This window comes from Nasonia vitripennis, assembly GCF_009193385.2.
Source record: "Nasonia vitripennis strain AsymCx chromosome 3 unlocalized genomic scaffold, Nvit_psr_1.1 chr3_random0006, whole genome shotgun sequence".
Lineage (NCBI taxonomy): Eukaryota > Metazoa > Arthropoda > Insecta > Hymenoptera > Pteromalidae > Nasonia > Nasonia vitripennis.
Genome location: NW_022279625.1, coordinates 615,232 through 640,086, shown reverse-complemented (window position 1 = coordinate 640,086; position 24,855 = coordinate 615,232). Strand labels below are relative to the sequence as shown.

Genomic DNA, 24,855 nt, shown 5'->3' with positions numbered 1-24,855 from the left:
TTTTGTGTTAGGGGTGGTTTACCCCCTTAGGGATAATATTTATGAAAACACCGAAAGACGTCAACTAAATTTTGTTATTAAGGATGTTTAAACATTTTTTCCAATTTTTTTTAGTCGGTTTAAACATTTTTATTATAAAATTATGCCAAAAAATATATGTTTTCAACCCCTAAAAAATAGGGGATGCTACCCTTACTCTTCAAATCACCATGAAATACTTGCTCTTTTTGTAAGAAATAACCTCCAATTTGTTTCATTGAAAAATATTAATTTTAAGCCGAGATATTTAAAAAAAACGCTTTTTGGGGGTTAACTTTAGGGGAGGTTTTTACCCCTTAAAAGTGAAAATTAGCCGATAAAAAAAAATACGTGTCTCTTATTTTTTTATGTTCTACAACATATATGAAAATCATCAAAATCGGTGAGTTCGGGTTGGGTACCTTTCCTTGTAAGACTAAGATCATTGTCATCGTCATTTTGCTTGAGCGAAAAACTCTCACTTGATCTTCCATAGCGGAAATAAATTGTGCGACTTTTTTTTTTTTTTTTTTTTTTACATGGCATTTGGAACTCGAAAGTTCATCGCCTCATCTACGCAAGCCTTCCACGCTGCCCTATCTTGTGTCAACCCCACCCAAGATGCACCTCTGAGATCGACACCCACCCGTCCTATTTCTACTAGATCCGCTTTTACGTTGTCCTCCCATCTACGTCTAGGTCTACCTAGAGGTCGCGTTACCATCGGCCTGCCCTTCATGACACGCGCTGCCATACGGTCGTCTCCCATTCTCGCTACGTGCCCTGCCCATCCCAATCTGCGCGATTTTATTATTCTGTTAATATTTGGTGACGCGTACAGATTGTGTAACCCATCATTGTGTAGTCTCCTCCATTCCCCGGTTTCCTCATCTTTCTTCGGCCCGTATATTTTTCGCAAGACTTTATTTTCATATACCCTAAAACGGTTGTCCGCCTGCTTAGTGAGAGCCCACGTTTCGCACCCGTACAGAACCACCGGCAGTATTATTGTCCTGTATATTCTTATTTTAACGTTTTTAGACAACAGCCTCGACTTAAGTAAATTACTCACGGCGTAGAAGCAAGCATTACCCGAATGGAGTCTCTTATTTATTTCTACATTAATCTCGTTTCTATCATTTATGGTCGTACCCAGATACCTGAATTCGCTAACCTTTTCAAAAGTAAAATTCCCAACTCTGAGATCTTCCTCCCCTCTGCAGATGCCTAGCTTATCCACAATCATGTACTTTGTTTTTGATTCACTCACATCTAACCCTGTATACTCCACCGCTTTTATGAGGATTTCCGCGTTTCTTGCTACCGTTTCCCTACAATCCCCCAGTATATCCAAATCATCTGCGTAGCCTAGTATCTGCGTTGTTCCATTAAGCGTTGCGCCCATCTGGCTAACCTGCATTTTTCTAACGGCATACTCTAACGTTAAGTTGAACAGCACCGTAGAGAGTCCATCCCCTTGTTTTAAACCATCGCGTATCATGAAGGGTTCTGATACATTACCGCCTACTCGGACCTTTCCCGTGCTTCCGTTCAGACATATTTGAATTAATCTCACGAGTTTTTTCGGTACACCGAGAAGTACTAGAATTTGATACATTTTGCTTCGCTTAATAGAGTCGTACGCTTTTTTAAAATCTATAAATAGTTGGTGTATGGTTTCGCAAAATTCCCACTTTTTCTCTAACAACTGTCTTATGGTAAACATTTGATCGCTCGTCGATCTGTTGCGCCGAAATCCACACTGATAATCTCCTACTATATCTTCCGCGAATGGAGTGAGTCTAGCTTGTATTACGTTTGACAGAACTTTGTAGCACGTTGCTAAAAGTGAAATACCCCTATAGTTATTGCAGTCTGTCTTATCCCCCTTTTTAAAAATCGGTATAATGGTATTGTATCATTTTTCCAGATGGCACATACTAGTTTATAGATTTTGAAAGTGAGCTCGACGCCCCCATATTTGAGTAACTCAGCTGGTATAGAGTCATTTCCCGCGGCTTTGTTGTTTTTTAGTTTTTTAATCGCGGCCTCTACTTCTTGGTATCTCGGTTCCTCCACGTGGGGTTCAGCAGTGTGAATTTCGTCCCCTAATTCTTCGCTATTTTCGTGCACGTTTAATAATTTATCGAAATAATTTTTCCACAGCGACAGAAATTCGTTGTCATTTGTTACGAGGTCCCCGTTTTCGTCCTTCATCAATTGCGCTCTACTCCTAAAACCCTTTCTGATGGCGTTAATCCCTCTGTACATTTCGCGGGGGTTATTTTCCTTACTGTTAGTTTCTATTCTCCTAATAAGATTCTTTTGATACTCCCGCTTCTTATTTCGGTAGATCGCGCTCGTCTGTTTCCTTACGTTAGAATACTCTTCTACGGTCCTATCGCTTCTATTTTGTAAGCTATCTAATTTAGCCTTTTTGCGCCTTTCAAACCAGAGTTCGCACTCTTCGTCAAACCATGGTTTGCTCTTTGGCTTTTTCTTTTTACCCAGTACTTTGTTCGCGGCCTCTTTTACCGTTTTTTCGATGTCCCCCCATAAGCTATTCGGTTCGTCATTCCCCTCCGGCGATGTGTTTGCTTCTTCAAGTGCCTGAAACCTGTTATTAATTTCTATCTGGTACCTAATTCGCTCTGTTCTATCTCGTAGTTTCTCAATATCGAAGCTTTCTACCTTGTTTGCTCGCTTACTATTTTGATTCGCTATCAAAATAGTAAGCGGCTTCGTGCAGGCTTTCCTTACCTATAGTAGGCCTAAACATTTCCTCCCTACCTATTTTAGCATTGAAATCGCCTAATACTATTCTTGTGTCGTAAGACGCGAACTGGTCGATTACCTGCTCTAAAGTTTCGTAATAGAGATCCTTAGCTTCTTCTTCTTTGTCCTCCGTAGGACAGTGTACATTAATAAATACATATCTATACCATTCACCTTCGATAATGATGTACGAGAGCCTATCATTGACGGATTTAAAACTTTTAACCGAATATATGATGCTTTTGCTTACGAGAAATCCGGTGCCTAGAGATCCCCCACTCCCGGTCCCATACAGGTACGTGAAGTTACCCGATGCTAGTACTCCGTCATCTGGCCACCACGATTCCTGTATTGCTACCAAATCTAGATTGTACCTATCAGCTTCCTTTACGAGTTCTTTAAACGCACCTGCTCTGTATAGACTGCGAACATTCCAAGTTCCGACCCTTAAGTCCCTTTTGGTTCGGATTTGATTTTTTTGAGCCATGATGTTATGTTAAACCCGCGCGCTTCGGATCCTGTTCCGATCGCAGGTGAGTCCACCGTTCTAGAGGTGATAACCCCCATACCTCTATAGAACTAAGTATGAGAGCTTTCCGACTTTGACGAGTACAGTGTCAATTCGTCGTCAGACACACTACGGTTTCATTCTCGCATCCTAACGCCCCCCTGCAAGGCAGCACGCCTTCGCTGGCATCGTTACCGCGTAAGACCAGGTGACGAATCATTCTACACATCCCCTTTCGGGGCAGTTGTCATCGCTCCCGCATCCTCCTCGGCAGCAGGATTTTTACCCATTTTTGTAATGCGTGATGAAAGAGATAGATTGAGAGATAAGAGATAATGTGAACTGTTTTTGTTGTTGTGGTGCTTGCGTAGTGTTTCTAGATGAATGCGTTCGACAGTGTGGGCTCATCACACCCACGCCTGTTCCTATCGGCTGTCCGCGGCTGCTTATTCAATTTATTCGCAGCTAACCTCTTTCTCAGGGGCTGTTCCTCTATCCGCAACCTAAGGACGCGCTGTGTAGTGGTGATAGGCACCCACCCGTCCGATCTGGACGACAACGCCCAAGACCCGCTTAGGGTAGCGGCATTGTAACAGAAATTGTGCGACTAACAGTACAAAAATAACGAAAACAGTTAATGACTGTAAAATAATGTCGGAAGTGAGACAAAAATAATAGTTATACAGTTTTTCTTAAATTTTGTTAAATTAATAATTTAATCAATCTCCATTGACTATTTTTACCATGAATCGCTTGACATAGTTATCGTTGTTTCCAAAAATTAGTCATAATTACACAATTATAAAAATTAGCTAAAATATTAATTATTACCATCTCAACCTCGAACACTAAAATTTAGTATGATAAGGAAGTGAATATATTCATTATATTTATTTTCCAAACTGAATTTAAAATATAGCACTAAATCGACCGACGCCAATCACAATCAACAATTGGATTTTAATGGCTTGATTTGATATTTATAATGAACAATTAAAATAAAAATTACAAATAAGCCTTCATTCTTTATAAAAGAATACACCTATTTTACATGAAAATGTTAAATATAAAAGTTGTAAACATTTTTAAAATACAACTTTTTACCGTGGAAAACATTTTTTTAAAACACTTTTTGACATACACAACCCTAAAAGCGATTTTTTGATACATAAATTCAATAATAACTTCGGTGCAACATGCCCCATCCAACCCAATTATTTTCAGTAATTTTCCTATATTATTAAAAGCTGAAAGTTATATTTTGGCCTTTATCTCATACATATATACAAAATTAAACCACTTTTTTAATTAAATTATAAAAAATATAGGAAATACGTAATCGCCGAATACAATCCGTGTAACTTGGCATCATATAACGACGTACGCTATATTAATTAAATCTTTTAAGCTGAATCAGTACAATTCACTTTCAAAATTCATGTGTATATACTGAACTAGAAAAACTTAAACTCAATAAAGAAAATTGTTGACATTGAAGAAAAACTCTAAGTAGCTTACTACATCCCTCTAAACTATGCTAAATACCTAAACAATCAATTTTCTAATATTCTAATTGAAATCCTACAAACAAAATATTATCCTTTTGTTTACTTCCTCTTGAAAACTGCGATACAAAAGTGTTGTATTATTTATCTGAAATTACAATAAAATTAAATTAAAATAAGATATATTTTAAGAATATCTACAAACAAAAATAAATAATTGATACAAATACAAATAAGTTACTAATTTTCCAGTAGTTTTGATGATAGTGTTGATGACCGCAAGGAGAATACCAATCAAAACTTTGACAACAATATTGAAAAAAAACAGGATAATACTGTATAAGCACCGACAGGCAATACGAACGGGAAGCGCGACCGAAGGGCGTGGCGCGCTAGTTAAAAATGAAGATTTGAAAGAAGAAAATGACGAATTAATTTATAACGAAAGACAAAATCACTTTCGCAATATTTTAATCACAAATATCACCTGTCGCAATATTTCAATTTAACATTGTTGTTTTTCAAATTTTTGTATTCCAAAATCTTAGTTCATTTCAAAATCTTAGTGAATTTTTAATATTTAATCTTTACCCTGCCTAGTTTTTATTTTTTAATGTTTTTACCCTTACCCTGTACCAAGGGCTACGTGGTTTTTCTAACCTCGTGTGGTTTGCAGTACTCGTATTTGGCTCCAAAATGCACTTGTCTTCAGCTCGTGCTACCTCGCCTTCGATTCGTGCTGCTAACTCCACAGTCAGTCTGAAAACACCCACTTTACGTCATTGGTACACAATATACTATTAAAGCCACATTATTTTTATATACGTACGATTTTTATAATAATTCACTCGCCTTCTTTTTAGTAATTATGCATATTGTCTTGAAAATGAAAGACACTCACACTCAGCAGCCAACTTGATATATACATAGTTCGGGTTAGAGAAAAAGACAAAATATTAAGAAGGAATAAGAAAACTGTAGAAGTTACTAATACAGAATCGGCAGACACTGCAATAAATTCTAAAGCAAAAATCATAAAGTTTTAAAAAAGTTTGATGACAGAGAACGCAATGATTTTATCGGCAGGATTCAAAGAATACCGCCAAAAAAAAACCGCTGCCAATTCATTGGCACGTAGCTTCCTCCAACTAAATTTATAGGTCAAATAAATAAAATATTGTTTTATTATACAGTATAATCTGCCTGCTAATGTATGAGGTGATTTTTCATACATAATTTAATATAGTTTCATACATAATTTAATAGTGTTTTTTAAAAATCAAAAAATGTCAAAAAAAAAAAAAAAAATAGTTGTGAAAATACAAAATAACTGTTTTTCCCGAATTCAGAATTCAAAAATAGATATGCATGTCAAATTTTATTGATATGGACGGAGTAGTTCCAGAAATATTACGGTATACATACACACACACACATCTACGTACACATACACGCGTGCGCGCACACACATATCCATACAGACATTTTCTAAAAATACTTGATTTGTTCTTCTAACACACCAAAAAGTATTTTCTAGAAAGTTTGACGAAACTCAAAATTTTACTATTACAAAGCTTCCTCTAGGAGGAAGCAAAATTGAAAAAAGATAGTTTCTCTAGCTCCTAATAATCATCCAGATACTTTTCATCGTTGTTATGTATAACTTTTAACAAATATTATCATATTAATATTATATTGGCATATCTCCTGAACCTTTAACTTTTGATTCTTAATTTTAAAGACGCATGTTTTTGTTGCCAATCAGTTACCGTGTGAAGCACACAAATAAATCAGGGTTTAAAAGTTTGGTTTGGCTGGAAAATTCAACGTATAATGAATTAAAAACATGTGCATTTAACACTTAAATCTCTTCGTAAAACGTAAATTTTTATACAGATTACATTTCTTGAAATTTTACCTGTACAAAAATTTACGTTTTATGAAGAGATTTAACGTACCGTTGATTGGTCATGTTTCAAATTTATCATAAGTTGTTTTCTAGCCAAGCCAAACCTTTAAACCCGGATGTATTCGTATGCTTTACATGATAACTGATTGGCAGCACAAACATAAGTTTTCAAAAATAAGAATCAAAAGTTAAACGTATTAGTGATACGGCCATATATTACCATAGAGGCACTACCTCGCCCCTACCTCGGTGGAAATAATTTCTGTGCCAATCTGTGCACTTTTGTGCTTATTAGTCGCGCATCCTGGCGTAGTATGGCAGAATATTGGCACAGCTTGGCCCAATATAGGCATAGTATGGCACAGTTCAGCACAATATTGGCACAGTATGGCACAGCTTGGCCCAATATAGGCATAATATGGCACAGTTCAGCACATTATTGGCACAGTTTGGCACAGCTTGGCATAATCGCAATATTATAACACTTTTGTGCTTATTTGTCGCGCATCCTGGCACAGTATGGCACAATATTGGCACAGTGTGGCACAGCTTGGCCCAATATAGACATAGTATGGCACAGTTCAGCACAATATTGGCACAGTTTCGTCCAATCATATATATAAATATATATGTATATGTATAAAACATGTTATGAAATGAATAACACAATATGATAATAGAAAAGTAATATTATTTATTTTTGATGAAATTATGAAAAATATTTGTCTTTTCGTGACTGATAAACAAACTGAAAAAAAGTATTTCTTATGCTTATATAGTAAATGGTATACACCATTTAAATACAATGTTTAATAAAAAAAAAACGAAGCACCACGAAAAATTTGTTTGCGTGAGATTCAGCTACATAATAATTGTCATAATAAACACATCCCTTTTATTTTTAGCAGGGATATTATATCCAATTTTTCAACCGTTCGATACATTACTTCTACATGTAATCTTTCGCTATTTGTTAAGGAGGTCCCAAAGTCAATTCAAATGTAGATTTCGCGCCACAAAATAGCAGACGACAAAAGTAACTAGATTTGAATTGACTTTGGGACCCCCTTAATTAAAAAAAAAAACATTATTTAAACACATTAATTGTCATAAGAAACGCATTACATGCAATTTTTCAAACGTTTGCTATATCACCTTTGGATGTAATCTTTCGCAATATATAATATAAAACATCTTCTTAAACATAAAGAATTGTTCTCTTATAATGATTATATAAACCAACAATTGTATTAAAATAGAAGCGCATCTATCAATCGGCAGGAAGTATATAAGAGCTTTCTCTTTGAGATCAAAATATTTTCTGATTTATCTAATATACTGATAGTCACTTTTACTTTAAAAATCTTCAAAAAAATCGATAATTTAATCTTAACAATTATTAAAATAAAATAGTTTTCTAAGTACATATTATTTTTATTCTTTGGGCATTAAATTCTTTTGATTCGCTAACTCTTCAAGAGCTTTTCTAACTTGCTCTCTTTTGACTTTTTTTACCGCTGCTGAAATGGAGTTATGGTGATATGAGTTCAGTGTTTTTCTATCCATTTGTTGATTTATAATATGGAGCGGATATTGATTAACAGTCAAATATTTATAGAACTCATCCTCCACAACTTCTCCCTTCTGTGGCGATAATGCTCGTTTCGTGTAGAGCCATGAGCCTCCTTTACTTGTCTCGTAGCTAGATCCTCTACACCATATATTCCTTGTACTGAATAATATTTGGAAGCGGCTTTTCTTAAATACATCTTTATATGCTAAAGCATTACATTTGACCCCCCTTCTTTTTCTTCTTTGACTGCCAATAATTCAGCATCAGATTGAGGATAAGTTGCTTGGTGCGAGATTTCATAAACTGCATCTAATGTACTTCTGGATTTTTGCGACTCTGAAAATTTAAATATTAATTAAATGAAGTTTGACACGTCAAATTTCAGTTCTCTACATATAATACTTTTGAAGTTAGCCCTTGTAAGGTTTACCAACATGTTTGTGCAGTTAAGTTACTTAACCAGAAGCAGAAGACGTATTTTTTTCTAAATTGACCCTCGTGCGCACGTTTTTTTGACCAAAGTGTATTTCACGGTTGTAATTCACCAAACTACACAAATAAATTGAAATACATAACATGGGCTTATATATCAAGTTTCAAGTGTTTGTGATGCACCAGTATCAAAATATGCAGTTTCGAGTCATCCAAATTTAAAAAAAAATGAATTCATATGAAAGTACTTCATTGTACAAAATTTAAACTTGATATGCTAATCTTTGTCATGTTTTCCAACATATTTGTGCAGTTTATATATATATATATATATATATATATATATACATATATATATATATATATACAAGTTTTTTAAATAAAAATAAACGATATAAATATAAGTGTCTATGCATTTATGTATACGTACGATTTTCTTTAGGTAAAAATATTTACAAAATTCACTAATATTGATCGTAGTTTTCTCTAGACCTCTTTCCAAAGTAAGTCCAAGCTAAATAATGTTGTTTTGTTGGTAACTAGGACTGTTTCCAAGTCTAAAATGCAAACTTCAAAAAATGTACATAGTGATCCCATGTTAAAACAAATGTTTAAACAAACCATGTCAAAGCTTTACTAAATGCGAGAAACTTATTCATTCTTTAATTCCGCGCCTCAATTTGCGCTTGAATCGACGACTTTCACTGCTCACAGAGCCGTTTAGCGCTATCTGTTGATTAAATCTGTTTTTGGTTATTCAAGTACACATCAGCTTTATTGTAAATAAGAGGTTATTTTTTTCTAGTATTGCACCCTGGTGGAAATAAAAAATGTAATAAAGAGTAATAAAATATAAGAAAATGTAACAAATCGTATCATTTTGTACGTTTTTGTTGGATTTCGGACCTTTTTTACGTTTTATTACAGTTTGCTACATTTTATTACATTTTGTTACGTTTTATTACAATTTATTACAAATCCATTGATCCAGGATTCCACGGGGGTCTCTTTTTTGAAATGACAAATGTAACAATACTTAAAAAAGTATAAGAAAATGGCGACTTTTTTATTTTCTTACTTCTCCTTAAATCCTTTTACTTTTTCTTACAATTTATTGTAAAATTAATAATTAAAAAAATATATCGACTATATTAGGCGGTAGAATAACATATGTAATAAAATGTAAAAAACAGTTAACAAATCTGAAAATGTAAGAAAGTGCACAAAAACGTAGGAGAAAAAAGGTCCGAAACCCAACAAAAAGGTACAGTTTCTCACATTTTCTTACATTTTTTACGTTTTATTACAATTTATTACAATTCATTACATTTTTTTCGACTAGGGCAAATTTTAAACTATTAATTTATTATCAATAGGCTATTAGATGCACCAATATATCTTTATGTACCACTTTTTACATAAAAATAGCCACTATTGAGTGAATTAGACAGCAACCGAACTGCAACCGAACAACAACCCAATTCGGTCGCTGCTTACCCGTCAGGGTCTATGATAATTAGTTAAAGCATTTACATTATAGCATGTTTATGGGAGAAATTTTTTATATATACCCGATGGTAAAAAAATAACCATGGCGTATCGTCTTTGAATGCGAATTGGTCCATTTTCAAATCATTCTGAATCAGAAATTTAAATTTAGCATTTTCAGCGGCTTTACTTTTCCCGTATCACTTTTTTAAGAAAGGATTGTAAAATTTGAAGTAAAGTTTTAGAGGTCAGGTAACGAACTGGGCAACAAAATTGAGCGCGCGTAGCGCGCTAGTAGATAGGCTATAGGCATACCAAAACGTAGGCATACTAAAACACCCCCTCTCCTCTCAGAGTGTTTTGGTACCCGATGGAAGAGTGGGAATGGTTCTCCCTCTTTTCCGCATACTAAAACACTCCCTCTCCTTTCAAAGTGTTTTGGTACCCGATGGAAGAGTGGGAATGGTTCTCCCTCTTTTCCGCATACTAAAACACCCCCTCTCCTCTCAGAGTGTTTTGGTACCCGATGGAAGAGTGGGAATGGTTCTCCCTCTTTTCCGCATACTAAAACACTCCCTCTCCTTTCAAAGTGTTTTGGTACCCGATGGAAGAGTGGGAATGGTTCTCCCTCTTTCCCCATACCAGAAAACTCCCTTTCCTCTCATGAGTGGGATGGATCTCCCTCTCTCCCGCACACGAAAACACTTCCACTCTAAGTGATTTGCTAACCGATGAAAAAGTGTACTCCCTCTCTCAAATATGTTTTTGGAATGCCTATAGCGTTCTCTAATTTTCTGTTTCACGGATTAGAAATCAATCCTTATTGACGCGTGTAAGGCATCCTCGAACCGATGCCAATTTCGGGATTAGCTTTTGAGGAAAATGTGGGTGTGTACCGGGTGCGCACACCGACATCCTTTGCTCAGGTGGTTGACAATGCAGCATGGTATACTGATCGATGCCCTTTAGTTTTAGAATAAGCGTTACACCTTTCATACGAATGCTGCGTATTGCTTTGGAGAAAAAATGTGCAGGTTGATGCGCACGCCAAGGACCCCGCTCAGGTAGTTGACAATGAAGCATTGTATAGTGATCAGTTACACCTCTCATGCGAAAGCTTCATATTCCTTTTGAGAAAAATGCAGGCGTGTGCAGGTCGAATACGAAATTAATCCTTATTGCTGTGTAAGGCATCCTCAGACCGTTGCCAATTTTTGGAATGAGCGATATGTTTCTCTTAAAAACGTGGGTGTGTGCAGGTTGGTGAAGTGATGAACCCTCAAAGCTGTTTTCCACGTTAGAGATAATTTTCGCACACACTTGAAACTGACGATTCTTGAAGAGATAATCTTACGCTCAATCTCTCTCTCTCCCTCCAAGAAAGCGTAGGTGTGCACTCGAGTGATTGAGGGATGGTCAAATTTTGTTGAGAGGGAGGAGATTTTGAAAATTCCGGTGGGAAGTGTCTAAGGGAGGTTCTATGAGAAGAAAGTGGAAATTTTTCGGCAATTCGAAGGACTTTTGGCAATTGAAGTGGAAAGGGAAGCTTCGCTGTCCACCGTATTTAAGGACCCGGTGCATGCTTCATCAGTCAATTCACTCCTCGTTTCCAAGTTCATTCGGCAAAATAGTGAAAAGTGTTCTCCCGCCTTCGAGTATAACCCCTCAAGATACACCGGAGTCAGGATTTTTCTTGCAAGCTGACAAGAAAATGTCACCGAAAAAGCTAAATTCATCAATGCAGCCTTCTCGAAGCCGACGGAGTCTGCAGGTCGCCCAGGAGCGTATACGTTGGCTGGTCGCCAACGCACCAACTTTCCTAACAATGCTCGACTACGTCTCCTGGGCAATGGACGTGGTCGAAACACGTAAGTGAATTTTTTTTTTATTGTACTATTCAAAAGTTTTTTTCTTTAAATTAATTTATTAAAATTTTTTTAATGTTGCAGTGCCACAACCACCAAATGCTGCTTTGCAGCAATTAGCACCGCGACGATCTCCGACGGCTGACCTGCCACGACGATCTCCGGCGGCTAACCTGCCACGACGATCCCCGGTGGCTGACCTGCCACAACGATCCCCGGTGGCTGACCAGCCTCGACGATCCTCGACGGCTGACCAGCCTCGACGATCCTCGACGGCTGAGCAGCCGCAGAGATCTTCGACGGCTGAGCATCCTCGACGATCCTCGGCGGCTGACCCGGCGCAGCGATCTCCGACGGCTGACCCGCCACGGCGATCCCCAATGGCTGAGCAGCCTCAGAGATCTTCGACGGCTGAGCATCCTCGACGATCCTCGGCGGCTAATCCGGCGCAGCGATCCCCAATGGCTGAGCAGCCTCAGAGATCTTCGACGGCTGAGCATCCTCGACGATCCTCGGCGGCTGACCCGGCGCAGCGATCTCCGACGGCTGACCCGCCACGGCGATCCCCAATGGCTGAGCAGCCTCAGAGATCTTCGACGGCTGAGCATCCTCGACGATCCTCGGCGGCTAATCCGGCGCAGCGATCCCCAATGGCTGAGCAGCCTCGGCGATCTTTGACGGCTGAGCAGCCTCGGCAATCTCAAACAGCTGAGCAGCCTCGACAATCTTCGGTGACCCGAAGAAGACGGTCTCGGTCGAGCTCAAGTTCTAGCTCAAGTTCGAGCTCGAGTTCGAGCTCTAGTTCGAGCTCCAGCTCTAGCGGAACATCATCTAGTAGCGCATCATGTACATCTGTTAAAAGTATACGCGATCTCAAGCCGATTCCTAAGATCGCGTCCTCGAATATGAAGAGAAAATTAATGGTAAAAAATATTAAATTTATTCTTAAAATTATATAACTTTATTTAAAAAAATGCTAATCTGTTTTTTTATTGTTAAAGATCAAAAAGGCAACGAGCAGAAGAAGAAAAAGGCAGGAGAGAGAGAGACGTCACCAAAACCAGGAACATCTACAATGACTTCAGGTAAAAAATGCTTTAACTATAAATTAGTTTTATTTTGTATACAATAAATTTATTTTTTGTTTGCTTTAATTTTTCAGAGGTTACGAGACCAGTACCGAGACGTGGTATTTTGCAATTGAAAAGGACTGATAGTAAACAGCAGCAGCAACACCAGCAACTGCAGCAGCAACAACAGCAGCAACAACAGCAGCAGCAACAGCAGCAGCCACAGCAGCAGCCACAGCAGTAGCAACAGCAACAGCAGCAGCAGCAACAGCAGCATCAGCAGCAGCAACAGCCGTCACAGCAACAACAGCAACCTCAGCAGCAACAACAACGCAATTTACCGCGGATTATAGATGATGAGATAATAATAGATCACATCAATGTAAACAAAATTTACAAAAATTATAAAAAAAAATAAATTTAAAGAACTGTGGACACCTCATCGTTTATTAAAACTTTGAGTTTTCCCAAATTTATTTAGAAAAGTTAAAAATTGTAAAATATTTCAGAAAATTTAGATATGATTTTTAAATTGATATACTCTGCTCTTTGTCTTCCTTTTAGTGTAAATAAATAAATAAATTGACTATATGTTAAGATAAATTTCAATCCCTTTTCAACATTTTTTTTTTGTTTTAAAAGATAAAAAAGAATCGTAAGAATTATAATTCTGCCAGAAAAGATCTCATCAGCAATCTTGAAAGATCAAGAACTTTTCAATAATCTTTCAAACACAGCAAATAAACTTAGTTTATTTATAACATATCAGGGTGGAACTTCTTTTAAGTTCACCACATGCTAAAATAATGAAATACAAAGACTGATAATTATTAAATACTATTTATTTGTTAAAACTACAATTCACATGAATAAAAATACATTATTAAATATAATAACAATTGCTTTCTTATTTTTTAGAACCTTGAATAATTTATACAATCTCATTTTTATCTATCCAACTATTGTGATCGCTACTGAATCCTAACCATTTAACATATACGCGTTTACCACTTTTCTTTAAAACTTTTTCTACTAAATAAATTTCCGGATACATAGTTTTATGAATTTCCGTTTCATAAAAGCCACCAGAGACGCGTTTATCATAATAATCTTTGAGGTGGTAAGTTACTGGATCTGTTTTTACAACTCGCGTTATTGTGAAAATTTCCGTAGACCAATTTGGTGTGTAACCTTTTTCAAAAACATTTTTTAACCTACTTATTCGTACTTTATCTCCTACTTTGAATTTCGGTTCTTTCACTGACGACTTTTCAGTAGGAAAACGTCTCTTGACCTCTCTCTCATTTGCCTGTGTAACATTTTCAGGCTCGATTCCTGTTGTCCGATGTTTTCTCGAATTGTATGCTTTGAGCAAGTTAGGTAGAATATCCAACCATTTATAGCTTCCTTGTTTGCTGAATTCTGTCCACATTGCATTTTTTAACGTTCTATTGAATCGTTCGCATATACTTGCATGAAGATTACTATGTGAAGAGTATAAGTGTATATTGTGCTTCTTCATAAGTTTTTGAAAAATTGAATTGTAAAATTCTTTTCCTTGGTCAGTTTGTAGATTCTTCGGTACTCGTCCTTCTTTCAGTATTGACTTCATAGCTGCAGTAACATCCTGACCACTCTTCGACTTGACTGGCACGGCCCACGCGTACTTTGAAAATATGTCTATGACAGTGAGTAAGTAGCGGAAATCTTTGTTCTATAACGGAAATATTGGTCTATAAGTTCACCAATTCCAGTAATTTTAGAAGATATATAATTTACTTCCGTCTGCAGGATAACTTGCAGTGAATGCAAAGTGATTGCATCTTTTGGATTGCGTGGCTCTCCGAGATTACAGAGTCGCTTCTCCTCTAAGTCAAAATCGCCGTCTGATGTAAAATTAAAACCATTTCCTGGAGGCCCGCGACTCACTTGCTGCGAGCTCCCAAGTTTTCTTCCGAACACATCGAGACTCATGGTAGTACTGATGCAAAGAAGAAAGATGCGTATCAATATATATGCCCAGCTTCACGCAATTCTTCAATAATTGAATGAATTTCGTTGGTGTGATTGTTATTTCCAGCAGATCGTTCGGCAATCAATAATCGAAGTCGTTCGACAAGCTCATTTGGATCGTCCCAGTAGACAAGATCTATGGAAGAATTTTTCTTAGCTATTTTATATTTAGGTACAAGTCCTCCTCCGCTGCTGTTGTTCTTTTTACGTGGAGTGCTGCGGAACATTGGAGCTAAAATATTCTTATATTTATTACTTCTCGACATTCTTATAGATTCATCTTTGCTGAATTTTTTCCGATGAGCATTTGATGCTTCCAGAATCTTGCGATAATTTTCACGATCTGCTGAACTCAGAAGAAGATCATCCGGATATTTTTTAAATAGCAATTCCATTAGTCCATTCGTTTTAGGATAACTTTCATTTCTGACTTTGACATATTTATCATCAAACTCTATTTCTGAATCACCAATCATATACACTCCATCAACCTTTCGCACTCCGTATATATTGTCAATTGTTCTACGGCTTTTATCTAACAATGATAAAAAATCTTCAGCTGATTCATTTTTTCCACTTGTAGATTTAAATGTAGAATTGGTTATTGTGTTAAAAGCATCATCATCATCATCATCATCATCATCATCATCATCATAATCATAAACAGTATAATCCAATAAACTTGATTTATTATTATTATTATTTTGATCGTTGAGCAAACTTGATCGATCGATTCTTGTTCGTTTTTTCATTTTCTTACTGCTGTTTTTAACAAAAATGTGATTGGATGGTTGCTGCAGTGGACTTTCACTTTTCATCTCAACAAGTTTTTCAAGTGGTGTGACGACTGGTTTTAGAGTATCGCCGATGACTTTTTCAAAATCATCTTTCTCCTGTTTTAATAAAGTGTATTTTTTTTTAATAGCCTCACGAGCTCGCAAAAGCTCACTAAGAACATTCTTCTCTTTCTTGAAGTCTGACATGCTGACGTGGCGATGTCTACAACTGAACTGCAAGTTTGAGACTCATAATTCCTTTTTTATTGCAAAACAGTCAAATCCTTTTCTGTATCTACCCTCATTCATCGGTCTATCTTTGTCAATGACGATGAATCCATATCTATCATTCTTCCAACATTCAGAACAAAGATTCCGAAATTCATTGAAAGTTAAATCAGTATTCACATGATCTTCATAGATATGTTTAAGATTTACATCATCTTGTCGATAAATTACTAACAAATTGACATTATCCCTAATGAGATGTTTTCCTATATGAGCATAAGATTGACATAGATAGAAACTATCTACACTCTTATGTCTTCCCATACAGAAGAATGCTCTGACGTTATCCTGCTTCTCACATGCCACATCATCAAAAATCATAATTGAATTTGGTAGGGCTTCATCTGGAGATACTACAGATTCATGCTCACTAAACGGAAGATATGATACTCCTTCAATCGGATCCAAGACATTTTTGAGAAATTGATACTTTGGCTGATTCAAGGATTTAGAGTATACATATAAATTCTCAAATCTAAGACCATTGGGGTGTGTAATTAGAGCCAATAAACTATTTGTTTTTCCACAGTTTGATGGACCACAGAATACTGCTAGTATACTATCTGGTAGTAATTCCCCATGACGCTTCTTTCTCTTCTCTTTTCCAAAATCAAAATTCGTGACAGGGAGTTTGACGTTTTGCTCGGTAAAATCCATGTTCACGCAACAAAGTCACATTCAACATTGAGCTCTTGAAATATAAACGCTCGTTTTATACCATAAACGTCAGTTGTGAATCAACACTCGAAGAGAGATGATCATACACAAATCTCAGAAACAGCCGAAAGGCTATGGATTGCTTGATAAAGTTATCAATAACTTACCTGTTGAAATGCATCTTCCTGGATATCAATACTGCGGTCCCGGAACCAAATTAAAAAAGCGAATGAAAAGAGGAGATCCTGGTATTAATCCGCTTGATCAGGCATGTAAAAAACATGACATAGCTTACTCCGATAAAAACGGAGATCGTAAAGCTGCTGACAAGAAGCTTGCTGAGGAAGCTATGCAGCGTGTCAGAGCCAAGGATGCGAGTCTTGGTGAAAAAGCGTTTGCTTTTGCTGTTAACAGTGCTATGAAATTAAAAGGAAAAACTGGAATGGGACTGAAATTTAATAAGTTAGTGACTGTAGCTAAAAAATCAATGACAGCAAGTAAACATTCTCGCAAGGCTATTCAATCAGCGTTGAAGGGTGCACGTCAAGCTGTTAAAAGTGTAGGAGGAAAGAAAAAAGTTATCATTCCACGTGTTCTGCCGCTTCCAGCAAAAATTGGTGGAGTTCTTCCTTTTCTCATTCCATTGTTCGCAGGACTAAGTGCCACCGGTGCTCTAGCAGGAGGTGCTGCTGGAATAGCTAAAGCTGTTAATGATGCTAAAGCCGCGCAGAAAAATCATGAAGAAAGTAAGAGGCATAATAAGACCATGGAAGCTATTGCTTTAGGCAAAGGACTCCATCTTAAGCCCTATAAAACTGGGATGGGATTATTTATGACACCTCATATTGGTTGTGGCAGCAATCAAGTGAACAGAAAAAAAAAACTTCGATTTAACTTTGCCGAATCGTCCACTGACTGACTACGATCTAAAAAAATATGCTCATATGATGAAAATCTCAGATTTCCGAGGTGTTTTCATGAGAAATAATTTGCCTCCCAATGGTCCATGGTATAATGAATCTGCAGTGGTTAACTTGGATGACTATCAAAATAGAGGTACTCACTGGGTTTGTTATCGCAAGCAAGGTTCTGAAGTGCTTTATTTTGATAGTTTTGGTGATCTCAAACCTCCCAAGGATCTCATGATGTATTTTAACGTGAAAGAAGTGAAATACAATTACAAAAGATATCAAAATTTTGACTCATTCATATGTGGCTATCTTTGTCTCTACTTCTTAGCTCGAAGACTATAAAAAGAGGTGCTCGCAGCCGAATGAATTCATTATCATCCGATCAGTCATGGAAGATAGTTTCACTCTGAGTCTAACGGGAAAATCTTCTGTACTAGAAGCACAATATTTCCCTTCAATCGAACTACCAGAGCATAAAAATTTTGTTTTGGGCTTAGTTGAACTTTTAACATTCAACTCTATTCCAAACGTTGACTCATCAAACAATAAAGTTCATTTGAATGGTGAATTTATTACTATTCCAACTGGCAGTTACGAGATTGATGCTCTTGATCAATTTTTACAAGCAGCTTTGAAAGCTAAAGGAATTAATTTTTCCTTGAAAGCTAACAACAATACTCTCAGAAGTGAAATTACTTGCAGTCATCCCTTAGATTTCAGACCACACGATTCAATAGGTCGTCTCCTTGGCTTCACTCGTCGTATTCTCAAAGTTAAAGATCTTCACAGCTCTGATTTACCTGTGAAAATATTGAAAATCAACGCACTGCGAGTAGAGTGCAACATCACTGCAGGTGCTTACATCAATGACAAAAGAGTTCACACAATCCATGAGTTCTTTCCCCGCGTGCCTCCAGGATATAAAATCATAGAAGTTCCGTCTCATGTCATATATCTACCGCTCAGCGTCAAGTGCATAGATCATCTACAAATTCGAATCGTCGATCAGGATGGAAATTTGGTGAATTTTCGAGGAGAGGAAATCACTATTAGACTCCACATCAAATCTGTATAATGGGCATCGTTTACAATTCTGGATCATATATAAGTCAGTCATCATGGCAACCAGTCATCAGTCGACCGAAGAAACTCAAACCGTTAACACGCAAGAGCATTCAGTTTCTGAAAAGTCTAGGACTAAAAGTTCGTGGAAAAAATTCACGTGTATAATTTTTTGCTGCTTCCAGAAAAATGGACGAAATTCTAAGCATTCAATCAGGTGTCGTATTCGATGAGTCTATTGCTCATTACGAAGTACACGCACATCAGCCATACTCATCATTAAGCTTTGACAACAGCGATGAAATTCGTATTTCTATCCAACATCAAGATCTATGTCTCCTGCCATCACGTAGTTCTATCCATGTATGTGGAAAATTGAAACTCAAAACTAGTTCATCAGCTCCAGCTAAAACTACATTCGTGAACAATGGCATTTGTCATCTGTTTGATGAAATTCGTTATGAAATTAATGCTGTGGAGATAGATAAAAGTAAAAATGTTGGTTTGAGCAGTCTTATGAAAGGATGGACTTCATTTAATTCGAATCAGAATAATATGCTAGAAAATGCAGGCTGGCTTGGCAATGAAGAAAACGTCAAATCGTTTGTCGATGAAAAGGGAAACTTTGACGTTGCGATTCCGCTGAGTATGATCATGGGCTTTGCAGAAGACTATAAAAAAATTATAGTTAACATGAAGCATGAGCTCATTCTTACAAGATCGAGAAGTGACTTGAACGCAATAATCCAGGAAGGTACTACGACATCTGGTGTAACTGCTTATGAAGATTGTGAAGTAAAAATATCGAAGATAGAATGGTTAATGCCATATGTCATTGCATCTGATAAACAAAAAATTCAGCTATTGAATTTCATTGGTAAAGATAATCCCATCTCTATGTGTTTTCGTTCTTGGGAGATATTTGAATATCCTCTTCTCCCAAGCACGAATAAACACGTCTGGACAGTGAAAACATCAAATCAACTGGAGAAACCACGTTTTGTAATTCTCGGACTACAAACAAAGAGAAAAGCTGTAAGAACTGCAAATGCGAGTAGATTTGATCATTGCGAGATAAGTAATGTGAAACTTTTCTTAAATTCACAATATTATCCATACAACAATATGAATCTCGACATATATAACAATCAGTATGCGATTCTCTATGATATGTATGCTAATTTTCAAAAATCATACTATGGAAGAGATCCACAGCCGATGCTGACAAAATCTATGTTCATCGAGAATGAACCGCTAATAGTTATTGACTGTTCACGACAAAACGAATCTCTCAAGAACGCTCCTGTTGATGTACGTCTAGAGTTTGAGGCTAAAAAGGATTTTCCCGCACACACTTCAGCCTACTGCATGATCTTACACGATCGTATTGTTCAGTACAATCCCATGAGTGGGGATGTCAAGAAACTCGTCTAGGTTGCACAAAAAAAAAATGGAGTATGCAGTAGACATGACTGGTTTCAAGCAAACCGGAGAAGATTATATTCTAAAGGAAATTGCAATCATTCCTCTCAACGATAATAGTGAGCCTATTGTTCTAATATTTAAAAATCCCTTCCCCTGGAAAAAACTCTCTGACAAAATACAAAGGGAAAACAACTGGCTTAAACATAATCATCATGGCATGAACTGGAAAACCGATGGACATGACTACTCTCAAATTGGAAACTTGCTTCGTGACGCTTTGCATGATGCATCAAAAATTTTTGTCATGGGTACAATAAAACAGAAATGGCTTCAACGATTCAAATTTCCAGTTCACAACATTGAACAATATGACTATCCGTCAAAACCATCTTTTAAGTGCGTCACAGTATGCACATATCATAATCCAAGCTATAAGACGACCTGTGCATTGCACAACGTCAAACTTATGAAATTGTTCTGCATAAACTGTAAAGTAAAAAAAAAATTAAAGAAAAAATGAAAAAAAGTAGAGAAAGTTATAGGCATTCCAAAACATAATGGAGAGAGGAAAAATTATCCCACTCTCTCATCGGGTACTAAAACACTCTGAGAGGAGAGGGGGTGTTTTAGTATGCCTATGTTTTGGTATGCCTATAGCCTATCTACTCGCGCTGGACTTTGCTAGTTTGAATAAAAAAATAAGATGGTAAGAAACTTGATTTTTTTATTCATCTACTCAGTTGTTTTTAATTGGTTATTTCATTGTAAATAAAATTGCCTTCTTTGATTGATCTCAGTTGTTTTGCTTCCTCCTAGAGGGAGCTTTGTAATAGTAAAATTAAGTTTTGTCAAAAATTCTAGAAAATACTTTTTGGTGTGTTGGAAGTTCAAATCAAGTATTTTTAGAAAATGTCCGTATGGATGTGTGTGTGTGCCGTAATATTTCTGGAACTACTTTGTCAATATCAATAAAATTTGACATGCATATCTACTTTTGGATTTTGAATCCGGTAAAAAAATGTACTTCTTACTTTCTCAACTATTATCCTTTTTATGGCCATTTTTTGATTTTTGAAAAACACTATTTTGCGTTTTTTCCAATCATTTCATCGTTGCAAACAATTCAGCTGTAATGCATTTGAAAGAGAATGCAATTACCTACTTTTTCTCATTTGGTCCTTGATATTGACTGCTCTGTTCGGCATATAACATGAAAAAGGTAATTTAAAAAAAATGCATATCTCTGAAACTAAACATCATAACCTCACGAAAAAAATCATGTTGATGGGTCACGTGTCAAACTGTATCCCATTAAAATTTCAAGTGATTCAACTTGAGATTTTGAAAAAAGGTAGATATTTAATTTGTTTTGGCTAAGTCTATTGCGCAGCTTTCAAACCCCTATGGTTCTTAAGATATCAAGATTGAATTTTTTTTTTTGAAAATCTTTTGAATTCTAAAACAATGTAGTCTAATGTTTCAAAATTGTATTAGGTGATTTACCATAATAAAGCTATCTGCTGTTAAAATTTTAGACGATTTCGTTGATCGGTTCTCAAGTAAAGAGCTGAAATGTAAAAACCGATTTTCTCACTTACTTTTTGGGATATGGGTTATTTAAATTAAACCATACCTTCAAGTGTGGTTTTGCTGGCATTAAAGAAAAATTTATTTGTAAACATTTAAAAATCATACATATACTCTATATTAAAACAATATTTTATTTGTAAATTGAGTTAGATCTATAAATTAAGTTAGAGGAAGTTACGTTCCAATGAATTGACAGCGGTTTTGTAATCTGTTATTTCATAGTATATTATTATGTTACATTATTTTATTGACATGATAATATGCAATACATAGAACTCGCCTAACCTTTTTACTTTGCTTAAAAATTTTTTCAGATTTAACATTACGAGAAAATGTATATTACCTAAACAAACCGTATTTTTATTTTATTTTAGCTATTAGTTTTTTCTTATTAATTTATAAGTTGTATGTACCATCCCTATGTACAGGTTACGCTGTTTGCCACTATAGGATGCCTTTTGTAGGCATATGTATGAGATCAATAATTAAATAAATCAAGGGGCGCAGTAGCGCCCCGATGGCAAGTATAAGTTTTATACACTGTGCCGTCGGGAGCGCGCCGCGACATATTATACTTACTTTGCTATATAACCTATTTACGTTTTACAAATTCTGTATATATTTTATTTGATCTCCTGTTTATGTTTATGCGTGAGTATACAATTTCATAGATTTTCGTAAGATCTTTCTAATTATCATATTATTCTGTTAAGAAAATTGCTCGTTTGTAAAATAATTGAGTTTGAAAATTAATTTTGCAATAAAAATTAATTTTTCGCGTCTCCGATTCTCTTTTTTTTTCTTTCAGTCGGTCATAGCTATAGATATACATAAGATTCTTTAATTATTATAAAGGCTACTTGATAGATATTACAAATATAAAAGAATTTAAATCATATGTCCTGTCGACTCATCTGTTGTATCATCGACGTAAAGAAGCTTGATTGCTGTAAACCCAACGGTTATAATTTTAAATGAAAAAATGGCCGCGCCATGTCTTATCAGGTTAGGTTAATTGATCAGCTAATGCGAGTAAACACTCTGCGCGGAGCGCGAATGCTCGAGTTTTTTCTCATCTCACGACTTGCAGCCGTTTCTTTATCGCTGCAAGGGTCGAATATGAATATGCTATGCAACTACATGCAATTTTTGAAGCCCATGCTTAGTAGCCGACACTGGCAGAAAACCGCCTGTAGTTCCAAAATGTTCTAATCATTCAGTGCAAGCCCAGCTGAGCTGATCGAGCAGCAGAACAGTCAATAGTACTAATTCAGTCGCCGGCTTCCTTACTGTATTTTTTTAATTGTCCCCTGGATTTTTCAAATCAATATGGTTCTATTTATAGCGCTTATTGAAAATAACTTGGTTTTCCTCCTAGCGAATACTTTCTTTCTTTGTCATTAACAATAATAACGGCAAATTCGTGGTTTTTTAAAAATATCTCAAAAACAACTGCACCTACAAAAAATTCATTAAAATTGAAAGTTGCTTGGAATATTGAAATGCATAAATTATAATCAGACGTTTTTTCACGTAGAAGCAGTTATTGCAAAAATGTAACTCCTAGCATCATGTCCCTAAAATTTTTCAACTGGATATTGTTGTAATCGTGCAGCTTACTACAAATAATTTGGTTTTCCAGCTGTCAAATACTTTTTTTGTTCATTATTAGAAATAATAATGGTCAAAATGTGGTTTTTCTACAATAACTCAAAAATGACTGCTCTTTTTACGAATAAAGTTATTTAAACTTGTTGAAGACAAAGTGCATAAAGTATTATCTCAAGCATTTTAGTGCAGGTGTAGTAGATTTTGCAAAAATCAAACCTATACTTTTAACTATGCTATGCTGTAATTCAAATTAAAGTTTTCTTTTAACATTTCTTTATAAGTTTATTTGAAACTCAGTAAAAAGTTATGAACTCAGTTCAAAAAACACCTTTTTACAAGGTAAAATGTTGGCAACTATAAGTTTTGTACCCATCCTCAGCATTCCGTATCTTAGTATTATAATTATGATTTCTCCTCTAAAAAGTTATGCAATCCTTAAAGGAATTTTTTAATGTTTATAGCTTACAAATTTTTTTTTTTGTATTTTTATCAATATACGCTAAAGAATGTAATTAAATCAGTTTTAAAAATGTCAAGTGTTAAAAATCAGCACACTGACAAAAATCGTTACATATTCCAAGAAGAATCAATCTCACTATAACATCAAGGTGAAAATCGACTTTGTATTTCATGATTCTCACACATCTAATCTGAATGTTCCAAAACTAATCCAAATCATCTTGTGCAAAAAAATAAGCAGAATCATAAATATAAAAAAATCAAGTAAATTCTTCCTATGTATATAGAAGAATCATTTGAAACACAAAGCGGATTTTCATCTTATATAAAAAAAACGAGGAAAGAAAGGTAATTTAATTCTCTTTCAAATGCATTAAAGCTGAATTGTTTGTATTAATGGGATATTTTTTAAAAACAGGTTATTTGAACTGTACATACCTCAGAATGTATTTCTAACCTATTTTAGAGAGACTCGAAAATTTTAGTATTACAAAGCTTCCTCTAGGAGGAAGCAATAAGATGGTTGTACTACTATATAGTCTATCGATGAAACACTGGCATTATTACTTTTAAGGTGTGAATATGTTAGATAATATTAATTAAAATTATTTTTACTATCTGGATGTTGTTGCAAAAATCTTCAAATATACCATGTCTGTTGAAAAGAAAAAATCTCAGAGCTGAATTTAATAATTTGAAAAAATAATAAGTAGTAGTTTTGGAATCATAATATTATTTACTTTGATAATTTTGATTTAAGACCTGTTTCGATTGAAAAGGCCATAAATTTTCATATTTATGTGGGTATTAATCGTTAAGTAATCAATAAGTTGTTTTGCTTCCTCCTAGAAGAAGCTTTGTCCTCTATTAAAAAAATGATGGCCTTTGTTGTGAAGCATCTAATACGTGATTCTGATTGG

The 24,855-nt window shown here is 35.7% G+C and overlaps 1 protein-coding gene across 1 annotated transcript in view; it reads right to left on the bottom strand.

The window, feature by feature from the left end:
- Nucleotides 1-8,130: 8,130 nt before the first annotated feature.
- LOC100116002 (zinc finger homeobox protein 4) overlaps nucleotides 8,131-24,855 on the bottom strand; it is a 247,663-nt gene continuing 230,938 nt past the window's right edge. Inside the window, exon 6 of the mRNA XM_031925969.1 lies at nucleotides 8,131-8,624. Coding sequence (XP_031781829.1) covers nucleotides 8,598-8,624 — 27 coding nt within the window. The 3' untranslated portion in view covers nucleotides 8,131-8,597. The remainder of the gene's footprint in view (nucleotides 8,625-24,855) is intronic.